This window comes from Malus domestica, chromosome 07 (genome assembly GCF_042453785.1).
Source record: "Malus domestica chromosome 07, GDT2T_hap1".
Lineage (NCBI taxonomy): Eukaryota > Viridiplantae > Streptophyta > Magnoliopsida > Rosales > Rosaceae > Malus > Malus domestica.
Window position 1 is genome coordinate 30,428,867 of NC_091667.1, and position 12,206 is coordinate 30,441,072.

The 12,206-nt window shown below is 35.1% G+C and overlaps 2 protein-coding genes across 2 annotated transcripts; both read right to left on the bottom strand.

Moving 5' to 3' along the window:
• Positions 1 to 598: 598 nt before the first annotated feature.
• On the bottom strand, positions 599 to 2,523 carry LOC103419209 (alcohol acyltransferase 9-like). The gene has a single exon (XM_008357324.4). It carries the CDS (start codon positions 2,244 to 2,246, stop codon positions 870 to 872), a length of 1,377 nt encoding a protein of 458 aa, XP_008355546.1. The 5' UTR covers positions 2,247 to 2,523; the 3' UTR covers positions 599 to 869.
• Positions 2,524 to 5,694: 3,171 nt separating this feature from the next.
• Positions 5,695 to 6,432, bottom strand: LOC114825897 (uncharacterized). The gene has a single exon (XM_029104944.1). The coding sequence runs from the start codon at positions 6,430 to 6,432 to the stop codon at positions 5,695 to 5,697; it is 738 nt and encodes a 245-aa protein (XP_028960777.1).
• Positions 6,433 to 12,206: the final 5,774 nt, after the last annotated feature.

Here is a 12,206-nt window from a genome sequence, read left to right on the forward strand (position 1 = left end):
ATTGGAACGCAGAATTCGAATCAAACAAAAGCCCAAATAGGTTAAAGCTCACTCAATTCTAATTGTACGCTTGAAAAAGGTTATAACACTGCCACTCCATCTGAGATAACAGATTGTGTTTGCTGCTTCTCATCCAACTTTGAATCGCATTTTTTTAATTAGAGTAGTTTAAAATATCTTAACATGTTACATCTTTTAGCCTTTCGGTCTTTGCAAAAGCACCTTGCCTGCCGAATTATTTAGGTACCAATTTGACGAAAGAAGAAAACACAAAGATTACGGTCTATTTGATAACTATTTATTTATTTTTATTTATTTTTGTGTTAGTGGTATAGGGGAAATAAATAGAGTAAAAAAGGGGATGAAGAAGAGAGAATGAAGGATGTAGAGAGATGTATTACAAGACACAAAAAATAAAAACTAAAAACTAAAATCTATGTTCAATTCTTTTCACTTTCAAGATTTTGTTTTCATTCCTTCATCTTTATTTTAAGTTGTTTTCCTTATATACATCCCACATGATCTCAAACACTAAAATAAAATGCAAATTATTATCAAACAGATCCTCCTCTATGTAGTACAAATTCATACAACCATCTAAGTGAGCAATCTTCTATTTAAATATGTTGTTCAACGTGTTCGTTAATACCTTTAGCATCAACATAAATTGGATCCAACGGTTCTCATCGCACATTACAATTTACCACTTTGATTGCATGCATTTCGGATGAAAACATTAGAACAGTAAACCCTAAACCATCGCTCTCTCGCTCTCTCCAATTATACAAGTAAAAAAAAAAAAAAAACTATACAAGTCAACGGCAGTGAGGTGAGCAAAAGAAAGAGAGGCAATCGAGTTCTACAGGTCCTCATGAGTAAGGACTCTTGACCAACATTTCGTACTTTTCAACTGCACTTGTGGGGACCGCCACCATGACCTTCACAGATTCCCCCCGATCATCATCACCATCGTTAGAATGTCCAGCTGGCAGAAACAGGCAGTACCTATCGCTGCATATGGAACCAACGTGCACCGGCTTCCCCATCCCAAAGTCAACCCTCTCCAGCCCCAGCCTCGACCACTGCGACACGATCAGCACCCCCACCGAGTCCGGACAAGCCCTTCCCCCCTCCCCGCTCACCGACTCCACCACCCTCCGCACGTGCTCCTCCCCCACCCTCTCCTTTGCGCGCTTCACCAGCTCCGCCGCGTGCCACAGACCATTCTCCGCCAGTTCCCTCGCGCTGCATTGCGCGCACCCCAGCACGAACGCGTTCCCGTAGTATCCGTCGGGTAGACTCGGCCTGACTCGGTCACGTACGTTCACGCTGAATAAAATCTTTAGGGTTTGGTTTGGTGGGAGATTCAATGCTCGAGCCCAACTCCGCCACACGTGACCGGATAGGACCTCAAAGGATGTGTACGACGATGATGACTCGGTACTGAGTCGACTCGTTGACGCAGCGAGTTTCTTCAGCTCAATTAAATATTTTTTATGGAATGTGATCGAGGTGGGGGTGAGTCGTTCGTTGGCGAACCGAGTCACGAAGTTGGAAACGTCCGGGACCTTGCTGTACTCGGGATGACTCGCCGCGTTGGTTATTCGATGATGACGTGGATTTAATGCATGATGTACTGGTTGTGGGTCCAGAAGGTGGCGATCCCAAACGGGCTTGGGTTTGAACTCGCTAGTGAACCCGCGCTTCCCGGTTGCCAGCTCGGCAAACGAGTTGAGAAATTCCGCGCTTCCGATCCCGTCGCAGACGCAGTGGTTGAATCCAACGCCAAGTGCCGCCGCTCCATCTTTAAGCCACGTCAGTTGGACAACGAGCGGCGGGGCCCCTTTAAGTACGTCAGCGACTTGGAGCGACAATAGCTTCCTCCACTCGGCGACGTAGCGCGGAGCACGCTCAAAGTCAGAGACTGCGACATTGTAGGAGACAGCTTCTATGAAGACTGCGCCCTGAGCCCGACAGACCACTTCAAGACTGGAGCCATCGGGCTTGGGGTGCACTCTGCCTGCTAGAGGGTAGTAAGGCACCAAAGCGTGAGCCAGTGCAGCCTTGACGCGCGACGCGGTCGAGGTCTGATTCAGTCCCGGGCAAGGAGTGTAGACCAAGAGGTACTCGATGGTGAAGCGGAGGAAGAGCTGCGAGTCGACGGCGGAGAGGTTGAGAACGCAAGTCGGGGTGGGATCGGAGGGGGTGACGACCACGGCGTCCTTTACACGGAGAGAGCTTCCCATATCCTCAAGTATAACGATCAAATAATTGAAGAATTTAATTAAACCGTGAGTTTTGCGTTTTTTTGGTAATGTGAGGGGTAGAGGATTTAGGGTTTGTGGGTTTGCTTTTTCCAGATGAGCAATGTATGAATATATAAGAGACAGAAAGGAATTTGGTGAATGTTTAAGCAACCCAGGGCCATGTGTATGTTTGCTGTTTCGTTACTGTGAAAGATTTGCGCAAGATTCTCTGGGTATACTTTACGAGAAAAAATGAATATAAAAACAAAAAACTATTGTTCCCTCAGACTGATAGCTCTCTCTCCTACTGAGAGACTGATAAAGATGACTTTTTCCAACTAATCACTTAATCAAATACTTAACAAGTGTAGTCAATGATAGAGAGACTAAGTTTAGTGATGATTAAATCATAGAAGTTTTAACGAAAAACTCACAGTACTGTTCATTTTAACGAAAAATTATATTTTTACATAAAAAAGTCAAACCTGATACTATTCATTTTACCATTTATTTTATCTTTATCGTTAAAACTCAAAGTTTTCAAGCCATTTTCATTAGTTTTCCTTTAAATTATTACTTAAATGTTGATTAATATGTTTATTTTCTATTGGTAACATATCATTTAGTTTACAAATTTGATTTATTTAGCATTATCCCAATTTGTGTGATAATATTATGAGAAATACTAGGAATACTCTCTAAAAAATGGAACTCTTCGTAGACTTCTATGTCACCTCATGCATTTGCATGAAAATTAACGTTAAATATGATGTGATAGAGAAATTATAAAAAATCTCACTTTGAAAAAGTTTATTTAACCTTTCTCTAATATTATTAAACACTTACAAATCGAATTGCAGAAGTATATCTCACCAATAGTACCATAGAAGTAGGTACAATAACAGTTGCGTCCGTGAACGACGTTACAAATGCTTTATTGGAAAATAGAGTTTTATGAGCTTTTTTTGTGAAGAATCTCTAATTAAACTAATATACTTGAATTTGGCATTACTAGATTATTACTTGACTTAATATACATAAATCCTAACTAAAATCTTAATTATGGTTAGGTTTAGATGAATTTTGTGCACGTTTAGACAGGTATTAGTTTGTGTGGTGTTCTGATTATTCGCTAATGTATGTTTGAATTTAGTTATAACAACTAGGTGTTTTAAATAATATTTTGGGAGGTGGAGGGAACTGATGGACGTGGAGACTGATATCTGTCCACTTCATGTCTGCGTTATCTTATGCAAAAAGATATTGATACAATCATATACCAATATTACGTAAAACCTGTTTTGTGTGGTTGGACATCAAGATGAAAACTGGCCTTTTGGGGACTTTTGGCTTTTGGGGTGGGGTCTATAATTATAAGGCAATTTTAGGATTATTTCTCTCATTGTTTTTATCATTTTATTTTCTGGTGAGAATTTTAACGAAAAGTTCTTGATACTGTTCACTTTAATTAAAAACTACATTTTTACATTAAAAAGTCAATTATGATACTATTAACTTTACCCTTTATTTTGTCATTTTCGTTAAAACTCAAAGTTTTCAAGTCATTTTCATTAATTTTCCTTTTTATGGTAGATATGATTTCCAAAAGACAAAGTATTGTATCGAACATATTTTAGGGCGGGTGAAAACCAAGCGAGACGGGCAAACTTGGCTAATACTTTAAGGATTGTATTCGAAAATAGATTAGTCGCGTAATACAATAATTTTATGTGTTAAATATAGTGAATTATTCAGTTATAACTCATATTATGTCCCAAACTACACATTGTCAATTTTATCTATTATAATTATAATTATTTATCTGCCACATATAATATATATATTTGAATTTATTAACTTATCTGCCAACTCAAAGTGAGACAATGAGAAAGGTGCACATATTCTTTGTTCACTATGTATTAGTGTTTGTAGAATGAAAATGATTTGTTATTTATTCAGCCTTCGGGGTGTATTTTGGCTCATTTACCTCAAGTGTATGGTAATGCTCATCACTTTACTTATTATTATTAGATGTGTTTAAATTTTGAGATTGTGAATCATTTATGGGGCATTTTTGTTGATTGCCCTGAAGTGGTGGTATTGCTCATTAGTCACCACCCTTAACTGGTGGTAATGCTCACCACTCTTAAGTGGTGGTAATTATTATTATTGAATGAGTTTAAATTTTGAAATTTGTGTCTATTTACTACGTATGTCTCAAAATTTAAACGCATTCAGTAATAAATAGAATGATGAGCATCACGATCACTTGAGGATTCCCATTTCAGTTTTAATTGATTAGTAAATTGCTCAATTGAGTTGGAAAACAATACGGACGCTGCACATGAACAGGAATAATGTTGTTTGTGTAGTTATCATTTCGTTCCTCAATTGTTTATGTAAAGCAAAGCTACTACATTTCAATATGTATTTTTTTTATAATACATTTCAATATATTTTAAAGCTGGGATTTAAGTACTATTAAATGTAAACTAAACATTAATTTAGAGGGCATCAATAGGAAGCATTGTGCCTATCACATATATAATTGACTTTCTTACCAGATTATAAGCATTCTAATTGACAAAAGTACTAAAAGTTCACATATATAATTGACTTTCTTACCAGATTACATTTAGTCTATTCTTACTCATCAGTCTACGCATTATCACCGCTAAAGGGTTATTTTAAGTCTTGTGCCAACGGATTAAACCACAAACAGATTTTCTTTTCTCTATTTAGTTGGAGTAAATTTGAAACAAGATCACGGACTACTCTATGGAAAACAAATTGAAACGAAAAATGTGCCTTGAATTATTCTCTTGAAAAGCTAAACGAAGCTCACTGGCTAGAGCCTAGAATCTTAATTAGATACAATTTAAATATATACTTACGCTTTTTCTGTGTCATATATCTTCTGACATAGGCTTGCTTTAGAGGATGTTCTCTAAGTTTGCTGAACCTTAAAGAAAGCGCCCTAATTCCTCGGGTTTCCCTTTTAGAAATTCCTCCTCAGATATGGACTACATGAAAAAAAGTTGATGAAGTCAGCTGTAGATTTGGTATTGATGCCAATGCATCTTATGTGGAGGATGCCGTTAGTTTTGTGCTCGTCTACTCGGTTGGTCGATTGTCACTCTCCCTTTGGTTTAAATTGGTCATGCAGAACATATACTTGCTTGGATATGCACATAAAGTTGGAGACAGAAAGTTTAATTAGTCTCCCTTTAGAAACAGTCACCTACAAGCTAAATAGGGCTTAATTCATCAAGCATACGAACTCGAAACTTCATTTATATAAATAGAAATAATTAAATGATCGCCTATTTTATGTATTATAAAAATACGATAAGATAAAAAAATCATAATCGAGTTGAAAAGGAAATGAACATTATATGGACATAAGTATTTTCCTTTTTTTTTTTTTTTAACGAAAGATAGAAATATATTAAAGACGAATAGAAAGGTTTACATCCTTAGCAACAAGGAAATTAAACAGAAACTCAGGGCCAATACAATCCCAAGAGAAAGAACGTCCCTCCTTGAATACATACTTAGCCACCGAGTGAGCAGCACGGTTGCCCTCTCTAGGCACAAAAGCAAAAGAGACAGACCTCAGCTTTTGCGCTAGAACCTCAATGTCATCAAGAATGCATTCGATACTAAAATCAACCAAGATTTCTTTCTTCAGCATCAAAATAATCGTACTTGCGTCAGATTCAATAATAATGTCATCAAACCCATGGTCTATACAAGACAATAAGGCAAACCTGATGGCAGAAGCTTCAGCAGCAGCTGCACTGTGGCTGAATCCAGTCCCAGACCCGCCAGCAGCTTGGAGCAAACCAGCAAAATCCCGCCCCAGCCAGCCCACCCCCATACGCAGAGTATCTTTACACCAAGCCGCATCAGTATTTATCTTAATAGTTCTGAACCTTGGTCTCTTCCACTTGGTACACATACGATCACTGACCTTGATAGACTTCGGCATCCTCAAGCTGTGATCTTCTTGATCCGGAGCCAGACTGGCCTTGTACTCACCTGTGCTCTTTTTCCAGGCCTCCAAGATATCCAGAGGCTGACGATAGATCCCTTTAAAAACCACATCGTTCCTGTTTTTCCACAATCTCCATAGGCCAAAGGCAAAATCATGACAAATATCATCCGCATCGATGAGAGATGCCATGAGATGTCCACGGAAAGTCATATATATTGAATAGGGAAATTTTAGGGGGACTATATTTCTGTACCACGTTTATGTACTATCTGATGTGACAAGTGATGTGTATATGCTATGATAATTAATAAATTTATCTAATTGAATGTTGATTTTATGCATTACTTATCGCATGTGATGTTCCCTAGCATTACTCGTTAAAATTAAAATAATTTTCAAAGTTTAGGAAACTAAAGGAAGGAGGTAATGCATGCCTACCCCAGTAATTATTAGGATTCTATTTATAGGGACTAGAAGTTTATTTCTTTGAAAGTTAATTATGCTTCTATTATTGATTTCTTGCATTCTCTAAAATTGGTGCCTTGGCGGTTGAAGGTGAAGTGGAGGAATTATTTGCATTGAATTTTCCAAGTTTATTTTCAGTCTTGTCATATTTATATGAATGATATCAAATTGTCAATGCTCTAGCAAATAATGACACCTCTTCTATTAGTTTTGTTTGAATTCTTCTCCTGTTGTTATATGCCGAATTATTATCATCGACTTTATGTGGGTCTTTCAAGCTACAGCTTTTGATAGGTTTTTTATTTTTATTTTTTATAATTGTTATTTAGTTTGTTTGTTTTTATGGCTTTCTTTCGTTGTCATAATTAGGCTCATGCTCTTTTTGATATATTGTATTTTTCTTTCTATTAATGAAATTATCACTTAGTCACTTTCCATGATAGCAATGTTGGAGTGATACTTACTTTGTGATCTTAATTTAAAAAAAAAAAAAAAAGATTCCATATCTACAATTTGATTATGAACAGATGGTGGATGATCTGATCTTGTTTAAACAAATTCGTAATCTATTTCTGCCTTTTACTAGTGAATCCAATCTTATAAACAATTTGTGGAAATGCATCTAGCCATGTGGTCCATGTCATCTTGTTCAATAAAGTCATCAATATCATCCCTTCATGTGTTAATAAGAAGACTATCTACTTGAATCATATTTTGTTAATCACATGATATGACAATTAATGGTTCGATTCATTGTTTAAAACATTAAAGGTAGATATATCCATCAATCGTAACACCATATAATTCACAAAATATAATCTAAAAATATGACCTCCTAGCATTTCTCTATTACACAATGTGATTTCCATCTTATTTTTTAAGAGTTGTATTATTGTTTGTGACCTGCCCTCTGACTTTCTTTTTTTCCCTGGTTCTATAAATATGTTTCCCATATACTTTTGACTTAAAAAAAAATTGTAATTTAACAACAAATAAGTCCGCCCCCAAAGGATAATACTTGTGCTTTTTTTTTTTTTAATAAACTCATTCCCCACTTGCAAATATCTTCTATTCACTGTAGAAATTTTATAATAAGAACTGTTTAATTTCTTAAGTTTCATTTGAAGATTATTCATTCGAATCAGAGTTCGATTAGTCATCCAAATGTATTAATAAATGGATGGTTCATCATGAATATGTTACTCAATACTTACATTGTTGATTTTTTTTATATACATTTGAATCACTAAACGAACACCGATTCAAATTATTTTTTGTAGGAATGATTTTCAAATGAATCTTAAGAAATTGAACAGTTCCGATTATGAAATTTCTACGAGAATGATACATTATTCGCTAGAAGGAGAATGAGACCATCTCAAAAGGGATGCAAGTGTGACCCTTGAACAATAATTAAGGGTATTGAACCTAGCTATCTACTATAATTATATGTAGCAGTGAGATATTGCTTACGTAAACGAAAGGATAGGATCGTATGGATAGGTATATGACTAGAATTATAATTTTATAAAGACTTGTTGGCATGAACCCTTAATTATTTGTATGAATAATGATTCTTAAACATTATAAAAAAAAATATTCATAAAGCAAGTATGAGATTGTGCGTATGTTTACCTTTTTATAAGACCAACTTTGCAATTAGAAGTGATTCGTGAAAGTTAATCTTGTTTTGTTGCAATTTCATAACTACTAGCATGTACACGTATTCATAGATAGAAAATTTTCATAGTTTTGATTAAAACAACAAATTTTCATAGTTGAATGAGAATTGATCTCCTCGCACTTTATGGTTTCAAACCTAAAGATACAATAAGTCAATGAAAATAATGGACATAAATAAACATAATTTATAATGCATCAGTACAGAAAAAAAGACAGTGAGAATCATTTTCCTAGTTCGATTATATGTTTTGGCCTGCCTTTTAGCTAGTTCATAGAACGACAAATTAATTTCTCATTCCGATGGTAAGAAAACAAAATTAGAAATATGCGGTATCAGGTCAGCTGTAAAATTGTTAGGTAGCTGGGTGTAGTGTGTGTACAATAAGTCATGCATGACTGTGCTTGATACGATGATGACCATGACATTACCAAAGAAGCAAATGCGCCATGGTCAAATCATGACCTACCACCGACCTATTAATTTCTTCCTGAAAGATGCTCTGTGATCGCTCGGTGCAGTACTATCTCAGACTGAAAGAGATGGGAGATGGGAGGGATGATAGGGAGAGAGAGGAATACGAATCCCTTCAGCTTAACTTTTATTTAACTTATTAGGTAAATTACATAAGTATAGGATAAAAGAACAGTGATAATATAAGAAAATTACATTCTTATTCGAATGAGCGGTTTAAAGTTGTTGTAACGCCGGGAGAGAGGAATTCTCAGGGCGAGTTTGAGCCTCAAAGGTGAGGAGGTGGGAACGAAGATCAGGAAATTCCAGCAATGGGGAAAATTGAAAACAGCAGTGACAAACATCGAATAATCAGACCCCAACATAATCCTAACCGGATTAGTCTATACTAACATTTATATATTAGGTAAAATATACAAGTATGAGACTAGTAAAAGATAGTAAAGAAGAATTTCTTTGACAATAGAAGACGATTGGATTCTTATTTGAATAACAGTTCAAATTTGTTAGAGATTTCAATAATACATATATAAATTATTATTATTATTTTGTGTGTGTGTGTGTATATATATATATATATATATAATATATGTATAGACTTGGTGTTGCATTGTGCAGCATATGTGTATGTATAATAGGGAAAGGCTACTGCTGCGGTGCGCAGCAAGCCTACAGACGGCAAGGTTGGATTTCATTCAACCTTTGTATATTTTGTTGAATGGTTACAATAGTTAAAAGACATGATGCTTACTCAAATTGTATGAGTAAAATTAAAGATGTAATAAGTCGTACCTCAAAGTCATCATTCGGATTATTCTCTATATTTCTATATTTACTCTAACAATCTTAAAGTGTTATTATCGTCATGGAGAACAAGTCTGATAACATGACTTTGAAGATTATCAATCAAGATGTCTACAAGCTAGACAAATTTGATGGATCAAACTTCACCCGATGGAAGGACAAGATGCGTTTCATGCTTACTGTTTTAAATGTCATATATGTGTTGTACCCGAAATTGGAGCCTATTCGTGAACCAAGTGACAAAGACTCGGACAAAATAGTTGTCGATCGAAAGAAGCGTGAAGAAGATGAATTGGTATGTCGAGGACACATCTTGGGCACATTATATGATCACTTATATGACCTGTACTCACACATTCAATCTCCAAATGAAATTTGGGAAGCACTTGAACACAAGTACACAACGGAGAAAAAAGGTACCGATAAAATTTTAATGTTCAAATATTATGAATTCATTATATTTGATAACAAACCCATTCTAGACCAAATTCATGAATTATTGGTCTTGGTCTCAAAGCTTCATGAACTTAAAATAGTTATTCCGGATCATATGATAGTTGGGGCTATTATGGCAAAATTACCCCAAACATGTAATAACTATAGAAAGAAACTTCTACACACGGTGGAAGATATTAGTTTGGAGGATTTGCAAAAGGGTATTCAAATTGAAGAGGAAACTCGAAATCGTGATAAGAATTTTGCAAATCAAGATTCCTCTAAAGCTCACATTGTCGAAGGAAACAAATATAAAAAAAACTTCAAAGTCAAAATTGACAAAGAGAAGTTTAAGAAGATCAATTCCAACAACAATCAAAAGAAGCAAATACCCCTTATGACCCTAGTGAAACTTTGCATAATAATTCTAGTAGGTCCGTTGCATAGCTTGAGTATGCTAATGTAATTAGAAGTTTAATGTATGCCATGCATTGTACCAGGCCAGATATTGCATTTGTAGTAAGCAAACTTTCTAGATACACTAGTCATCCATGTACTGCTCATTGGAAAGTAATAAATATAATTTTTGGTTATCTTAAAAGAAATATTAACCTGAGTTTAACTTACTATGAGTTTCTAGCAGTACTTGAAGGATATTCAGATGCAAGTTGGGTAACAAGTGCTAATGATAATAAGTCTACATCAGGGTGGATTTTTAAAATTGCCGAATGAGCAATTTCTTGGGATTCGAAAAAGCAAACATGTATAACATATTCAACTATGGAATATGAATTTATAGCCGCAGCAGGTAAAGAAGCATAATAGATTAGAAATTTGTTATTGGAAATAGAGTTGTGGCTACAACCAATGCCATCCATTTCTTTATAATGTTATACTGAGGCTACTTTGTCTAGAGCATACAATAAGGTATACAATAGAAAGTCTAGACATATTAGCTTGAGACATGAATATGTCAAGCAATTAATAATTGATGGAGTTATTAATATTATTTATGTTAAAACAAGTAATAACTTGGCAGATCCGTTAACGAAAACACTTTCAAGAGCTTTGGTAGTTAGTACATCTAGTGGAATGAGGCTAAACCTTTTACTGAAATTTAGCCACCAATAATGGTAACCCGACTTTCTTTAGAACATCACTAGTTTAAAAGTTCAATGGGTAATAACAAGTTATTGTTAAGTGGTTGTGAAAGCACTGAAAATTAATATATAGCTCATTCCAGGATGATCAGTGCAAGACTGCTACGTTTAGGAGGATGAGTTTTGTCACTTAATGAGGTTATTTGTAGTTATGTCTATAGTAGCAGGGACATGGGAATGAACCTCACCTATATGAACATAAGAAATGGTGCCACTTCTACCAAAAGTTGGGTTTTCTCTTGTAAATGTTTATGAAACCAGGATGAAGCACAAGGCCATAATAGTGCTTAATTATTTCAGAAATTTCTTTAAGGAAATAAGACATAATCATGTGTGTAGTGATTCCGGTTTTAACATAAGAATAGGTGGTTTAAACTTAGGTCACCATCGCATTCGTTATAACTTTGAATTACTTACACTAATTAAAGGTTTAATTCGAAAGACACCTTTATTGTATGCATGATTATATCGGTATGCTTGTGATTAATTATAAAGAGAGGATTGTTAGTATATTATTTATCATATTATTGAAATTGGGAAGGATTGTTAGAGATTTCAATAATACATATATAAATTATTATTATTATTATTGTGTGTGTGTGTGTGTGTGTGTGTGTACTTGGTGTTGCATTGTGTAGTGTAGCATATGTGTATGTATAATAGGGAAAGGCTACTGCTGCGGTGCGCAGCAAGCCTACGGACGGCAAGGTTGGATTTCATTCAACCTTTGTATATTTTTTTGAATGGTTACAACCTTTAGTTAAAAGACATGATGCTTACTCAAATTGCATGAGTAAAATTAAAGATGTAATAAGTCAAAATTATTTTCTGAAAATATTAAATAGAAGACATGTCTTTGGATCAACACTTTTAAGAAGAGTTATATATCTTCAACTAAAATGAAAGGGTTCGATGAACAGGTGCTTTAATGCCTAAAAATACCT

Excerpts from the sequence above, each read along its gene's own strand:
- LOC103419209 (XM_008357324.4), bottom strand. The coding sequence starts at position 2,246 with ATGGGAAGCTCTCTCCGTGTAAAGGACGCCGTGGTCGTCACCCCCTCC.
- LOC114825897 (XM_029104944.1), bottom strand. The coding sequence starts at position 6,432 with ATGGCATCTCTCATCGATGCGGATGATATTTGTCATGATTTTGCCTTT.